The sequence below is a fragment of the Meles meles genome, chromosome 2, assembly GCF_922984935.1.
Source record: "Meles meles chromosome 2, mMelMel3.1 paternal haplotype, whole genome shotgun sequence".
Classification (NCBI taxonomy): Eukaryota; Metazoa; Chordata; class Mammalia; order Carnivora; family Mustelidae; genus Meles; species Meles meles.
The window spans coordinates 192,677,638-192,693,875 of NC_060067.1; the positions used below are offsets into that span (position 1 = coordinate 192,677,638).

General features: G+C 40.4%; 1 protein-coding gene across 2 annotated transcripts in view; it reads left to right on the forward strand.

The window, feature by feature from the left end:
- TNKS (tankyrase) overlaps positions 1 to 16,238 on the forward strand; it is a 210,244-nt gene that overhangs the window by 176,921 nt on the left and 17,085 nt on the right. For both annotated transcript variants that reach the window (XM_045993366.1, XM_045993356.1), the window contains 5 exons: positions 62 to 281; positions 569 to 678; positions 9,150 to 9,338; positions 11,470 to 11,707; positions 12,535 to 12,617. In XM_045993366.1, the coding sequence (XP_045849322.1) occupies positions 62 to 281; positions 569 to 678; positions 9,150 to 9,338; positions 11,470 to 11,707; positions 12,535 to 12,617 (840 nt within the window). The remainder of the gene's footprint in view (positions 1 to 61; positions 282 to 568; positions 679 to 9,149; positions 9,339 to 11,469; positions 11,708 to 12,534; positions 12,618 to 16,238) is intronic.

The following is a 16,238-nucleotide window of genomic DNA, read 5'->3' on the forward strand; positions in this document are numbered from 1 at the left end:
AAATACAGACCCCATTTGGTTTTGTTTGTTTGTTTGTTTTGTCTTATTGTTGTTGTTTTAGCATGGAGCAGATCCAACCAAAAAGAACCGAGATGGAAATACACCATTAGATTTGGTAAAAGAGGGAGACACAGATATCCAGGACTTGCTGAGAGGCGACGCTGCCTTGTTGGATGCTGCCAAGAAAGGCTGCCTGGCAAGAGTGCAGAAGCTGTGTACCCCGGAGAATATCAACTGCAGAGACACCCAGGGCAGGAACTCAACCCCTCTGCACCTAGCAGGTAAGTGTCAGTGGCTCGTCCAAGGCCCATTGGCCATTCTTGGATAGCTGATACAGTTTACCAGAAGATGAAAGAAATGCTGAGCAGAAATAGTAATATGCTTTTGATTGACATAATTTTACATAATTTCTAATTGTAAGGGCTCTTAGTTATGTGAGAGGAGTATTAGCTTTTAAAGCAAAAAGTATCTAAAATCCTTACATTTTTCTGGTCATTCTTTATAGATATAGATATAAATATCTATACATTTTCTTAGTCTGACATGTTTGCCTTTTTCACTCTAATAGCAGGCTACAATAATCTGGAAGTAGCTGAGTATCTTCTGGAGCATGGAGCAGACGTTAATGCCCAAGACAAAGGTGGTCTAATTCCTCTTCATAATGCAGCGTCCTATGGGGTGAGCTTGCTAAAGTTCAAGTCTGGAAAACTTCCCTGACATTTACTATTTTATCAGATGCATACTGTGCAGGAAGTAAGTAGATACCTAACCACAGCATAATGTAGCACAATTTGAATCTTACTATTCAGAGTGTTTCCAGCCTTCCCATGCTTAACTATGCTTTGGTCAAGGGCCGTGCTCTTCATAGCTCTCTGCTCTCACATCGTCTAGCACGAGAATAGATGTGTAACGGCTGCTCATTGAGTATTTACTGATACAGATAATAGATCTTAACTCTCCCCCAAGTAGATTTTAAAAAACTATAAAATCCAGGAGGCTGATTGTTTGTGGGCATGGAAATTATGCTTGCTTTTATCATCAGAATCTTAAAAATAGCCAAGGTAATGGTCGAGCCGTTGGTACATGTGGTTTCACAGAATTTGATTGGCTCGCTCAAGGCCTGCCGTGAAAGTCCAGAGCCATTCTCAAAGCACTGTAACTGGAATCAGCTGCAAGAGCAAGAGGAGGGTACCGTGGTGCCTTGACGACATTTGTTGAAACTTACTGCCCGGAAATCACCAAGGCCCACTTAGCCCTGAATCATGCAGGAACAATCACACAGGATAAATGTCCGTGTGCTTTTCTGTTCATTCACTTATTCCCTGTTCGACTGTAAGACCCCACAGACGCTGGATTATACATACCAGGGATCTCACAGCTGGAATCAGTGTTGACGAGGACAGTTTCTGGATTTGCAGAAGCCTAACAAACTATAAGTAAAAACTAATCCTTGTGATTTCATATTTTCTTACTCTTTTCCGTTGGCCTCCATGAGGAATGTCCTCATCTTCTCATAAGCCCTGTGCAAAAACCAGTGTTTCAGAGAGATGACAGTCTGTGGGAATACTTTTAAGGAAGGCAAACAGTCCAGTTTGATTGAGTTGGACAAACAGGAAATTTCCCAATGTAACATAAATTAATTAAAACTTGTCAGATTTAATAAATATATTATTAGTACTGAAATCCTCTTGAAACTGCAGTAAATTTACCTTTCCCAAGATGATTATCTTCTCAAATTTAGTAGAATTTTCTTCTAACCTTCCTTCAAAAAAGGTGCCCAGTTTCACTGTACAGCATATATTTCTCCTGAGGACCAGGCATGCTAAGTATTTACTGCTAACATACTACATATACAGTCACATATGATTTTTTTTTTTTACTTGTCTGTCATTTGGAGATGAATTTTCACTTTGTAGCATGATCCTTCTCTCTGTCTTCTGTCCCTCTAATCCCTCTGCTGCTTCTTCAGTTAGGAGTTTATAAAGCTGATGGGATCAGTAGAACTTAAAGCAGACCTTTTTTTTTTTTTTTAAGATTTATTTATTTATTTATTTGACAGAGAGAGAGAGAGAGAAAGAGAGAGATCACAAGTAGGCAGAGAGGCAGGCAGAGGGGAAGGGAGAAGCAGGCTCCCTGCTGAACAGAGAGCCCAGTGCGGGGCTCGATCCCAGGACCCTGAGATCATGACCTGAGCTGAAGGTAGAGGCTTAACCCACTGAGCCATCCAGGAGCCACAAAGCAGAGTCTTTTTACTTCATACAAATCTACGAAGGAGTAAGGATAGATGTGGGCAATAGAATTAATTCTTTTTTTGATTATTTATTTATTTATTTGACAGAGAGAAAGATCACAAGTAGACAGAGAGGCAGGCAGAGATGGAGGAGGAAGCAGGCTCCCCGCTAAGCAGAGAGCCCGATGCGGGGCTCCATCCCAGGACCCTGGGATCATGACCTCAGCCGAAGGCAGAGGCTTTTTAACCCACTGAGCCACCCAGGTGCCCCTAGAATTAATTCTTAACCCGACCTAGTAAGACTTACACTACCTGTTGTGTAGACTACGTGGATCTGTGTGTTTTTCGAGCCACCCAGGTGCCCCTAGAATTAATTCTTAACCCGACCTAGTAAGACTTACACTACCTGTTGTGTAGACTACGTGGATCTGTGTGTTTTTCGATACATTTTACACATTGTGGTTGTAGATAAGTTTTATCTGGTCAGTCTTTAACTGCCACCGTCTTCACCACTGTCCCAGAAAGCAGAGAAAATAAAACTTAATCCAAAAGTAGTTTACCTTTTAATTCCTAGTCTCCTGATAGGAAGGGCATTGAGATGTTACTTACATGTGTGTGTCCTTTGGTGACTAGTATGAGAGAAATAAATGCACAGTGGCTAAACAGTAATGTAGTATGCAGGTCAACCTTGTTCTGTTTTGTATTGCCTTGAAGCTGCCTTGCGCTTAGCTGAAGGGAGGTGCCATGCAACCAGGGTCCAGAACAGAGGCCCACTGTTCCATTTCATACTTACTTCACCATCATCTCCTAACTCCGTGTGAGAAAAATAATGGACATTTTTTGTCTCATCTCTCTTTCCATGTTACGGTGTTTGTTATCACATCCCTACTGCTAGCTCTTTGTAAATGAAATGAATTTATCGAAGTAAAAATGAACAGAAAATTCTCCAGGCTGTGTAGAGAGCATGTCATAGAGGTTTTGATCAACCTGGTTGATCCCATCCTTCTACTAAAGAATGTTAACAGGCTAGATAATGTGTTTATAGTAGGTTTTTTTTCCCTCATTGTATAGGTGGGTTTTTTGAGTCACTAAAAGTCCTTCTGGTATTAAACTTTACAAATTCAAAAATCAGGTATCTATGAGTCAATGACTATTCACTCAATAGTCATAAGTGTTACTCACTAAAGCCTTTACTTTTTTGGTTTCTTGACCTTTTTTGGTTGCCGTGGGTTTTCCCTGTACAACACTCACCTCTCCCCTCTCCCTGCCCCATAACATCCCTGTGACACAGTGATTCCCAGTTGGCAGTAGGTAAGATCATCCTCCCCGTTGAGAATCTCTGCTCTAAAAAATGATTTTATCTAATGCCGTTTGTATACCATGTAATCCATTGTCAGTAATCATGTCAAATCAGTATTTATCTTGTTCTCAATTAGTAGATTTAAAATGAGGACCAGTGTTAGCCACAAAATAAAAATTTTAAAAGCTACTTTGTCTTCTTTTAACTAAAAGGTAGATATAATAATATTTTTAATATCTCTGGATATATAAATCTATCTTTCAAAAGTCCCTTTTTTACTCATGTCATAGTAAGCCTTGGCTGGATGGCAATGAAAACGTAGGGCTCTGGTCCTCATTTCTCTGTTAAGGAGGCAAAACACTCGTTACGTTGTGTCGGATGGTGTCCTTCCAGTGGTGCTGGCACTGGCTTGGCTGCAGGTGTATATGGTGCGCTGTCCTGAAGTAACGGTTTTGTGGAGGAGATTTTTTTTTTTTAAGATTTTATTTATTTATGTGACAGAGATCACAAGTAGGCAGAGAGGCAGGCAGAGAGAGAGAGGAGGAAGCAGGCTTCCTGCCGAGCAGAGAGCCCGATGCAGGGCTCGATCCCAGAACCCTGGGATCATGACCTGAGCTGAAGGCAGAGGCTTTAACCCACTGAGCCACCCAGGTGCCCCGTGGAGGAGATTTTTATGGTACTGCATGTGAAATAAAAGCTTCTCAGTTAAAAATAAAGCTGTTTGCAGAGTAGTTTGGGGTCTAGTGTTACCGAGTAATTTCTACGTACGTTACTTCTTCCTGATATGATACGCTTCGCCATTTTTGACTTTTCAGGAAATGACACTTGAGTTTTAGTCTGGCAAGACCTGCGGGCAGCTGTGTATAATGGAAAGACCTGAACTCGAGCTGTGAGCACCTGGGATCTCATCTGTAGGCTTTTACTTGATAACCCAGTCTCCAAGCAGTGCCTTAATCCTTCTGATCACAGTTTTCTCATTAGCAGAACTCAGATGCTGAAAGCTTCTTTACAGGGTTGTTGTGATAATTAGATGAGATCATGCATGTGGAAAGTGCATCCTCTGGTCTAAAATCCATATTATAAGTAATAATAATAATGATAGTTATTATTATAAGATAATAATAATAATAGTAACTATTATTATAAGATAACTTGCCCCCAGGGGTGCCTGGGTGGCTCAGTCATTAAGCACCTGCCTTCAGCTCAGGTCATGATCCCAGGGCCCTGGGATCCAGCCCCACATCAGCCTCCCTTGCTCAGCGGGAAGCCTGCTTCTCCCTCTCCCTCTGACTGCTCCTTCCTCTGCTTATTCTCTTTCTCTCATTCTGTCAAATAAATAAATAAAATATTTTTTAAAAAAAGGTAACTTGCTCCCCACAGCCATCCTACTGGTCAGAATAATGGCTGGGCGCCACCCAGCAGTCCTACCAGTAATCCATGTGCTGGAGCAGCTCGGTATCCATGTGAGATAGACACAGACTAACTGGCTTCGGTAGTAGATAATGACTTGTAGCCTGGGGATGAAATAATCATGTAAGATATCCATGAAATTACATAAAGCTACTTAAGCTGTTATTTATTGGTAATTGTTCTCTGACTTGTATTTTGCCTTTTTTACTCTAGAGAGCTCAGTTTGCTGCCTGTGTGTGTCTCTGTGAGTGTTTTTATACAGGAAGGATTTGTCACCTCAGTTTTTCCAACTGTAGAAACCGTCTTAAGAAGTTTAAATAAAAGTTACAGATGTCAGGAGAGTGTTTTGCATTGCAATGTCTTATATTTCTAATATACATGTACACCAAACAGTTAGTTTTTTGGTTTTTCAGTACATGTAAGACATTAATATTTATTTATCACAAAGCCTGTAATTTTCTGTTACCTCATGACTCTTTCATTTTTCAGTGCCTTCTCTAAAAGGTATAATCCTGGGATTTCATGACATCATTGTACAACTAAATGGCTCTCATTGGAGCCCAAGCATATTTCTCTTCTTACTTTCTAGCTTTCTAGAATTAAATTAGGGCCCTCATAGTCTTTTTAGGTGGTAGTTGTCAGTTAAAGTGTTCTGTGTTTCAGCTGGATTCTGAAACCAGGTTAAATTGCCTCTCAGAAACATTCCAGTGGAGTTCAGTTCCTTTTCTAGACCTTCCAGTTCAATATTGTTCTTTTAATGGTATAAACTGAGCTATAGCTTATTTATTGCATTTGTCAGCCTTAAATTTCAGTTACTATTTTTGCCCCAGTGGTTTAGCTGCTTAAAAGACTGAAGAAGTGTGGTTTTAGCCTACTTTGGTAGTAATATACTCATTCCTGTTTATTGCTCTTTCCGGTGTTTGTCAGTAGATATAACAGGCATGTAATTGGTTGCTCCAAGCATAAACTATAAATTTAGTATAAAGAAAGTTGAATAATAAATAACATGTATACAATTCATTTTATACACATATAATTTTCCTTGGACTATCTAATTTTGGAAGCCTATGCAAATTAGTCTACCAAATTACATTATTCCACCAATACACATGAGAGTAGAATAAAATTAATCATCCGAATCATTGTGTGAATGCCCTATAACCTTACTGGGAGAAGTTGAAGTTATTCAATGCTTTTGGGCTAACTGAACTAAAAGAACTATCCTTTTCAACATATATCCTTTAAATAAGGGAGATAAATTTGGGGAGTTTATTTTGTTTTAAGTAATTTAGGGAATAGTACAGTTGGTAGCTATTTTTATCTTTTGTGTTAGAATCAGTTAGAATCAGATGTATCATTCATAATCCCAAGATCACAAAACATAGCTTGTTCTCAAAAGCCCTAGTATAATTGTGCTCCTTTGCTTCATTTTTTTTTCTTATCTTGTCAAGCCAATGTGGGAGCTTCCTTAGAAGTTATCTGATTTATATTTTCCTCATAAATTTTTTCTTTCTTTTTATTTTTATTATGTTAGTCACCATACAGGACATACAGAACATCATTAGTTTTGATGCAGTGTTCTATGATTCATTGTTTGCATATAACACCCAGTGCTCCACGCAATACGTGCCCTCCTTAATACCCATCACCTGCTCACCCATTCCCCCACCCCCTCCCCTCTAAAACCCTCAGTTTGTTTCTCTGCATCCATAGTCTCTCACGGTTCATCTCCCCCTCCGATTTTCCTCCCTTCATTTTTCCCTTCCTTCTCCTAAGGTCCTCCATGCTATTCCTTATGTTCCACAAATGAGCGATAATATGTTTATATGATAATTGACTTTCTCTGCTTGAATTACTTCACTTACCATAATTGCCTCCAGTCCCATCCATATTGATCCATAAGCTAGGTATTCATCCTTTCTGATGGCTGAGTAAAATCGCATTGTGTACGTGGACCACATCTTCTTTTTCCATTCATCTGTTGAAGGGCATCTCAGCATCTTCCACAGTTTGGCTGTTGTGGACATTGCTGCTATGAACATTGGGGTGCATATGGCCCTTCTTTTCACTACATCTGTATCTTTGGGGTAAATACCCAGTAGTACAATTGCTGGGTCATAGGGTAGCTCTATCGTAAGTTTTCTTCTCTTTATTTTTTTGAAATTATTCTCCTGAAATTAATAAGTATTAGATTTTAAAAACTTGAATATTGCTTCAGAAAAAGCATCTTTTCTTTTCGAGGTGAGTGTCTTTGAGAGAGCAAAGACTGTCTTACAGAAAATATGAAGAAGCATGCCATAAATCTCATCTTGGGATATATCTGTTTCTACCTTCCCTGTCTCTTCTCCTTCTCTTGAAAGTCAGCTTCTGATAACTCATTATATTGCAGGAGAGCAACGGCTTGAGTTAGAAATCTAGTCTTAACAGATGATGTGCTTCTGACGTAACTATTAGAAGTGGTCAAGTTATGCCAGGAAATGTATCCATAAAGAACACAAATACGTCAATTGCACAAAATTATGGAATATTAGAGTTGAAATGGATTTTAGAACTACTTTAAGTGGCAACCAAAGTAGCATCCTTAAATATGCTTATGAGAATAAAGTTATTTTTATAATTCTCAAAAGCCCAACCATTGAATTAATATTACTGTTGCATAATTCATTGTCTTAAGCTTACTTTATAAGGACTTTTTGAAGAAACTGAAACTTTTTTGCTATATAGAACTTACTATTTGAGGGAACTTGCTCTCCTTGAAACTTTCTTCTACATTGTCTCACGTGGTCCTAACCCCTCACAGTTCTTTAGTTCTTATCACTCCTTTTGTCTCTTCTGAGGACTCTTCTTCCACTCTCCTCTCTCCAAATACTGTTTGCTCAAAGCTTTATATCCCCTCCCCTGCTTAAAATTATCTTTCTGTATTCCTTTTCTTAGCAGGCTTATCAACTAGCTACAATGGTCAACTCAGTGTTCTGTTTTGCAGTCCCCCAAGAGTCCCTACCCACGGGGCCAGGCACTTAGTAGGTGCTCAGCCATGTCTGGTGGTTTCGTGAGTAGGTGAGAGAGCGCAAGGGAGGATATAAATGGCGCCCTTCCTTGTCTGTGCTCCCGCCTCTTGTGTCAGACCATTCACAGAACAGCATTACTTCGATGTTTTACCTCAAAAACCGTTTACTCAAAGTGAAACTTACTTTCTTATAGTTTCATTCCCACTTCAACTTTCGCTACTCAAAGTCTGTTAATGGTTCCCCTTTGGTTTTTAATCTTCTAGACAAATTCTGAAAAACGGAAGGTAGTCAGTCACCTTTGCCTTTTCTGTCTCTTTCGTTCTCTGCAGTTAATCTGTCTTTCTAAAATCCAGGGTTTTTTTCCTTTTTCTTACCTTTTTCCTGTTTTTCTTTCCCTTTTTTCCAATTTCTCGATTTTAGCTCTTCTTTTCCGTTCTTCTCTGGCCATCACGGTTCAGCATCGCATCACATCACACCCAGCTTTTAATGTATCTGCTGCTAACATTTCCCCCGCGCGCAAGTCATTTTGGACATTGCAGACTCAGTTTGTACAGTGCTGTTTTGTTACGTTACATTACTTCCCCAAGGGCTGAAGAGAAAACAGTGAGAATCTTTGAGACAGATGTTTCAATAAATAGATCAGATTGCAGTGGCTTAGAAGAGAAATAGGAAGATCAGAGAAGCAAACAAGAACACTTGTTTCAGACGGTTCAGGCAGTCTAGACCTTTGAGAGGAGGCTTGGGGTCAGGTCATAGTTTCATTTTATGTGTTCGTTTTTAAGATAGACCTGAATATGGTAGAAGGCCGAATAAAAAGCAGAGTGGCAGGCAGAGGCAGAGGGAGAAGCAGGCTCCCTGCCAAGCAAGGAGCCCGATGTGGGACTCGATTCCAGGGCGCTGGGATCATGACCTGAGCCAAAGGCAGCCGCTTCGCCCCCGAATAAAAAATTTTATAAGCACCTATGAAGAATCACAGGGTAAAACAGTAATGACTGTGGAATGGAGATTTTGGAGGCAAGAAGAGATGGGTTCCAAAATACAGGAGGGGGATAAGTATTTTTTTTAATAGAAGAAACGTACATTAAGGATGAGAAGAGAGAATGAGAAGAGGGAAGGAAGCGTTAAACACAGCAGGCACACCTGATGGAGCTTGACCAGATAATCTCATTCTTGATCCTTCGCATCCTTTGTTTTTTCTCAGCACGTGGATATAGCAGCATTATTGATAAAATACAACACGTGTGTAAATGCCACAGATAAGTGGGCATTTACTCCTCTTCATGAAGCAGCCCAAAAAGGAAGGACCCAGTTATGTGCCCTACTCCTGGCCCATGGTGCGGATCCCACGATGAAGAACCAAGAAGGTCAGACACCTTTAGATCTGGCAACGGTAAGTCTTCATTCTGAATTATTTAGTATTGCTTTAAATTTGTGCTTTCCGAGACGACATTAAATTTCAGAGCTTACCAGGTTTACCTTTAGCGGTAAGAACAAATTTCCTTCCTTCTGAAATTTTTTTTTATTTGCATTTTTAGATAATTCAAAACTCTGTTAAGGCAAACTAAGCAGTGCCTTAACTTAATTCTTTCTGCCATGCTTAACTTGCGTGGGCAAACAGAACACGTATCTAGAGTGTATCCTCAGAGAGTGAAGTATCTTAGACCTTCTACATTTGGCATTTGTTCAGGAGCAGCTGATGTTCGTGATCATGTACCTGAGGCTGTGAGATAGTCAAAGAAAATTTACCTTCTAGGCCGTGTAGTATTCCTTTGAAGATGAAAAAGTAAATTGATATGCACAATAATTTATCATTTTTTAACCAGAAATACCTTCCCACGCCACATTCTGTCTCACACATCTATTGCTGAGTAACAGACCACTTCAGAACACTTAGTAGTTTAACCAAAACCCAGTCAGTGGCTTCCCACAGTAACTGACTGTTGCCCCCGGTTCCGTGGGTTCCATGGCTCCACGACCCAGTTCTGTGGTGCTTACACCTCCCTCCAGCTGGGAGCTCAGCCGAGGCTGCAAGGTCTAGGCCAAGGTAAGGCCTTCGTCCTCCAGGGCATCTCTCCACGGAGCCCCCCTTCCCTCTGTAGCCTAACCCGAACTTCTTTATAGCATGGAGACGACGCCTCTGAAAGAAGAAGTAGAAGCTGCCAGTCATTTTAAAGCTGGCCTTAAAAGCCTCGGACACCACTCCATCTACGTTTTGTTGGTCACTGCAACTCGCAGGGCTGCCCGGATCTAAAGGAAGGGAGACAGATGCCACCTCTTTTTTTTTTAAGATTTTATTTATTTATTTGACAGACAGAGATCACAAGTAGGCAGAGAGGCAGGCAGAGAGAGAGGAGGAAGCAGGCTCCCCTCAGAGCAGAGAGCCCGATGTGGGGCTCGATCCCAGGACCCCGGGATCATGACCTGAGCCAAAGGCAGAGGCTTTAACCCACTGAGCCTTCCAGGCGCCCCCAGATGCCACCTCTTAGTGGGAAGAGTGGCGCGCATGCATGCAAAGGAGGGAGTTAACGGCTAGCTGTCTTCGGAGACTCCCAGGTCGTGTCACAGCACTTAGGTCTAACGGGCCGTGATGGTGGTGAATGAGCCAGCCAGACTTAGGTGGTGGCCTTCTAACATTTCTCCAGATTTTAACTGGACATTAAACTACTAAGTGTGCACTAAATAACTGAATAAAAATCATTGCCAGTATTGAGGCATCTGCACACATGGTGTAAATATGAGAACCCCTTCAAAAGGAGAGACTGCGTCAATACTGCAGCAGGCTTTTTTTAACAAGACAGGAAACTTTTAAACTCCGTCCCATCTTTATTAACTTACACTTTGAATACGAGTGTCATCAGTATGGACAACTGTGTCTGCACGTTTCACTCAGTGTTTAAAAAATGTTTCCAGAAATCAGTATAGTCCGCATTCTCAGACGTCTCCTCCACGGTTGACTTTCATATACGTGAATGCGTGTGTGGCAAGAACACAGATTTTTCCTGAAAATCTGTTCTCAGCAAATTCCAGCTATATAATACAGTAGTATTAACTAAAGTCAGGGTGTACATTAGATCTTCAAAAGATGAAATATTTTTAAAAACGGTACAGGGACTCAAGTTCTGACACCTACGAAATTGCTGGGCCTCTCTGGAGTTGCAGGTCAGGGAAGGAGCGATCAAAAACCAGTGGGCAGGGCGCCTGAGTGGCTCAGTGGGTTAAGCCTCTGCCTTTGGCTCAGGTCATGGTCTCAGGGTCCTGGGATCGAGCCCCACATCGGGCTCTCTGCTCAGCAGGGAGCCTGCTTCCCCTTCTCTCTCTCTGCCTGCCTCTCTGCCTACTAGTGATATCTCTCTCTCTGTCAGATAAATAAATAAAAAAATCTTAAAAAAAAAAAAAAAAACCAGTGGACAATAATGAAGCACCGCTAAAGACAAAATTCACGAAGCATTTGGTCCTTAGTGCAAAATTTTACCATTTTAAAATGTATTTTTGTGTGTGTTTCTTTGTCTTCTTATTTTCAGGCTGATGACATAAGAGCTTTGCTGATAGATGCCATGCCCCCGGAGGCTCTGCCTACCTGCTTTAAACCTCAGGCCACCGTAGTGAGTGCCTCTCTGATCTCACCAGCATCCACCCCCTCCTGCCTGTCTGCTGCTAGCAGCATCGACAACCTCACCGGCCCTTTAGCGGAACTGGCAGTAGGAGGAGCGTCCAACACGGGGGACGGGGCAGCAGGCGCAGAAAGGAAGGAAGGAGAAGGCGAGTATACTTGGGAATGCTTATTTGGTTTTTGATGGGGGCATTGTTTTGTTTTTTTTAAAGAGAGCGGAGCCTGGGGGAGGTGCAGGTAGGGTGGGAGAGGGTGGGGGAAGGGGTAGAGGGAGAGGGAGAGAGAGAATCCAAAGCAGGCTCCATGCCCAGTGCAGAGCCCGATCCTAAGACCCTGAGATCATGACCTAAATTGAAATCAAGAGTTCAACGAACTGAGCCACCCAGGTGCCCCTCATTTTAATTTTTTTTAAATGAACAGATTTCACTTTTACTTCTCTTATAATTATCGAACACCTGTCTTAAGGACATCCTGTCCGGAAGTTTTCACATACACACCAGTGTATAAGAACTATCTTCATAGAATAAATACCTTGACATCTGTATTGTTCTTATGTATATTCCAATTTACCCATTTCTAACCATCATACTGTATTTAACTACTGAGTGAGTCTTATTACTGAAATTATATCAGAAAAAAACAGATCATTTAAGGAATGGAAACTGAAATCATAACTGGTAAATTCAATTTTTAATTCCAGCTGTTAAATATTTCACTAAAAGCATTAGATTAAACTTTATAATATTATAGTTAATATAAATGCTACCAATGCATTTGCTCTGCTTTTACTTCTCCACCAAATTCAGAGATAACCTGAAGTGGCTGAATTAAATAGATGGATTCTGGATGATTTTTATGCTCCATAAAATCATCTGTACAGCCAAGGGTGTCAGAGAGCCATGGCTTGAAATAAATTCTATCACTTCCTTTAGAGTGATAACTGCTTTCTGAAAACTTTAATGTATGTCTCTTTCAGTTGCGGGTCTTGACATGAACATCAGCCAGTTCCTAAAAAGCCTTGGTCTTGAGCATCTTCGGGACATCTTTGAAACGGAACAGGTAAGCTCTCCTTTTTGCTTGGTCTTTTTAATGAAATATTAAGAGCTATGAATTGCCATTCTTTGTTTCTTTTTACTTCTTAACTTTAAAACTCGTACCAAATTCTAAAGAAGCCAGAGGAATTCAGGATTTTATAATTCTCCCCAAAATTGTTTAACAGATGATGCGCGTCATTAACCGTTACTTCATCACATCTTTATAAGCGGTTTGACTACACATGTTTTATTACATAAACTTAGGCCGTGAAACTACCTCAGAAGAATGTTTCAAAATCTTCTTTCATTATTTTGTTTCCACAAAGTGTATCTTAATATATGTGAACAGACTCTGCTTAAAACCAATGACACATTTTTATATTAGCTGTTTAGCAAAATCTTCATAAAGCAATCATCTGTTAAATTTGGAAAGCAAAGTAATTCCTGGACAAGTGTACCTTCTGCAGATTGCCTCTTTATGAAGTTTCTGTTGTCTATATGAGTCTAAAATAATGCTGAACCGAAGCTCAGCCATATTTTCTCAGGCCTATCCTATTTTCACATACATCTTAAATGTGTATGATGCTCTGAGTATGAAGTCACCATTACAGCATTTATGAATTAAGACCCTTCTGTTTGTCACCCTGTTTTTATACAGGATAATGACTTTTTAACTTAATACTGTATGATTTTATTACCACGGTCAGTATTCCATATTGAATAATAATAACTTGCTGAGTTTAAATCAGCTGTTACTACTCTATGTAGAATCTTAAAATGAGAAAGGTATTTAGTCATTTTCCCAGATCCTACTCTTTTAACATCCATGTGGGAAGATAAATTGTTACACTTTGGGCAGGTGTAATAAAGGGCTTGTAATTTAATGTGTGCCCCAATCTGCCCCCGTGTATAATCTATTAATTTTATGTTTACATTTACCCTGTTTGGCACAGAAATCTAATATCTAGTCTGCTCATGTACTCATTTCAAAGGGCTGTTACAACAAATTAGCCCAAACTTGGTGGCTTTATTCCCCCACAGTTCTGGAAGCCTGAAGTTCAAAATTGAGTGGTTGGCATGTCTGCCCTCTCATGCCTCTGCCAGGTTCCAGTCCCCTTTGGCTTACAGCCACGTGACCGCAACCTCTGCTTCCGTGGTCACCTTGCCTTCTCCGTGCCTGCACGTCTGTGTCTTAGAAGGATACTTGCGTCGGATTTAAGGTGCTCTTACTGGGTGCTCTCCCCATTTCAAGATCCTTAACTTAGTCCCATGTGCAAAGTTTTCCACATAGGTCCTTCGTAAATTCTGGGGATTAAAACATGGATACATCTTTTTGAGGGCCACCATTCAGCTCAACACAACACAGAATAGCCCTTCATCTCTTCCTAGGACCCAATCAGCTTAGCATGGACTTACCCTTCTCACCGCCCTCTCCTACAGAGTTTCTCCTGTTTTAAGATAAATATACCCTTTTTATTTTTCACTTCTCTCTGTGGATAGTGCTTCCAAATTCCTCACTGGCCTCTTTGCCCCATTTATGGTTTCTTCATAGGCTTATAGTCAATTTGGAGCTAATTAAAAACACCAGTTCTTTTTCATAGCAGCTGTACTGTTAAGATTATCTAATGTCTTTTTTTTTAGCTAAATTTCCTTATATTGCTTATTACAGTTATGCTCTTACTGATCAAAACAGTGGAGCGGAAATAGCACTGGCCTAAAAGACCTCGATTCTGATTATTTTCTCTTATTAGCTGTGTAACATTGGGTAAGGCATGGCTTGTCACTTCCCTTGACTGTAAATTATAACACCTGCAAGTGTCCAGACAGTTAAAATTCCTGGTCTTACCGTGCCTCTGTGCCAGTTTTTAATATGTGCCATATTTTAATATGCTTTAATGACCTGTCAGATGTGTCTTTGGTGGTGAGGACTTGATGGACTTCCCTAATAATTCACTTTTCCTTGAGCTTCACCTACCATTGATTTACCCTCTGGTTTGGAAATGCTTTTTTTTAAAAGATTTTTTAATTTATTTGAGAGAGAGATCACAGACAGGAGGGAGGGGCAAAGGGAGAAGCAGACTCCCTGCTGAGCAGGGAGCCCGATTCGGGGCTCAGTCCCAGGACCCCGGGATCATGACCTGAGCCAAAGGCAGACTCTTAATCGACTGAGCCCCCCAGGCGCCCTGGAAATTTCTTGTGAGACTGTCCTAAACAGTAAGAATGTTTTTGCCTTGTTCCCTCCCTGGAGGTATGAAAGCTCTTGTAAAAACATTATCTCCTACTAAAGCCAAAGGATATCCCTTAATATATCCCTTCTTCCCAAATCAGATCCACAGGAACTGAAATTTCACACCTCTTTGCTTAATAAACCAAAGACCCTAATTCACACAAATAACTCCAATTGACTGTTGAACATTTTTCAAAGGATTTCCGTTTCTCCCCTTTCAGTTTGTTTGCTGCATAATTTTGCATTTTATTTTTTTCTCTTTTACTTTATTCTCTCAGTAACTGATTTCCTGTGACATGGATATCTCATTCTATTGATTGTAATAATTTAATCGTTTAGTCTCTCGGTTGGGGCTTCTGACAGCTTCTCCTGTTTCATCAGTTTTATTGCTCTCTTTCACACTGTACTTTTGTTCTGAGTAAATGGCTCCATCGATTTTCTTGTTGCAGGAATAATTTCAGTATCCTTTTTTATTAATATGTTGACTGTTCCATTTAATGTATATTGCCCAGCACAGCTCCTTTCCTCCAGACAAATGATACTACCGTTCTTTCTATTGAACTGTGTCTGACTATCTTCGGGCCCAGTCGTCAAGCAATCAAAATAACTTTTACTTTGACTTCAAGTGTTCGTTGAGTAGCCTTTAGTTAAAGAATACTAAATTCTGTAACCCTTTCTAAAATTTACCCGTAGAATTTTCTCCCATTAACATTTCTGTATCAGGCTGTAAGCATGTGATTGCTGATGTGTAGTGAGGGAAGGAGTGGGCATATACCCTGTACTCATTTAATTCTTGTCTATTTCTTTTAAGCCAGGGAGTGGTTCTGTGTCCTGAATTGTTTTGACACACAAGATCTTTGTGCTTCTGGTCCTACTCAAGGATGCTTACCCCGCAGTGGAGTGGGAATGTAGTTATTTTACTTCCGGTCTCAGGAAAGCATCCTTCAGGGCATCACAGCCTCATCCCTTCACAGTTACTCTCTCAGAAGTCTCTTAACTAACTTGACTTATTTGAACATGCAAACCTCACCAAGTAATACACACCCGTGTCCTTTATCGTTGTCAATACGGTACCAGTGTCCCTGTGGCCCTTCCTTTATAACATAGCTTCCTGGTTAGAACACTTTTTCTCTGGGAAAGGGTGATTTGATTTTCACTGCGATTCCTAAACATAAATGCTATGACTATGGCTTAGAAGGCTTTTTTGGACCTATTTATGGGCAACTCATATATTTTCATGAAAAGTGACCTTTATAAATTTTTATTTCAAAATCAAAAGACCAAGGAAGGGTCTCAGGTACATTAACTGTGACTGTGATTATAAAATTAGCTCTAACAACTCTTACTCTGGTCTGCATCTTTTGAAGCCCAAGTGAAAGGAAGGAGCTTTTCCATTTAGACTCTTAATTTTTCTCTCCC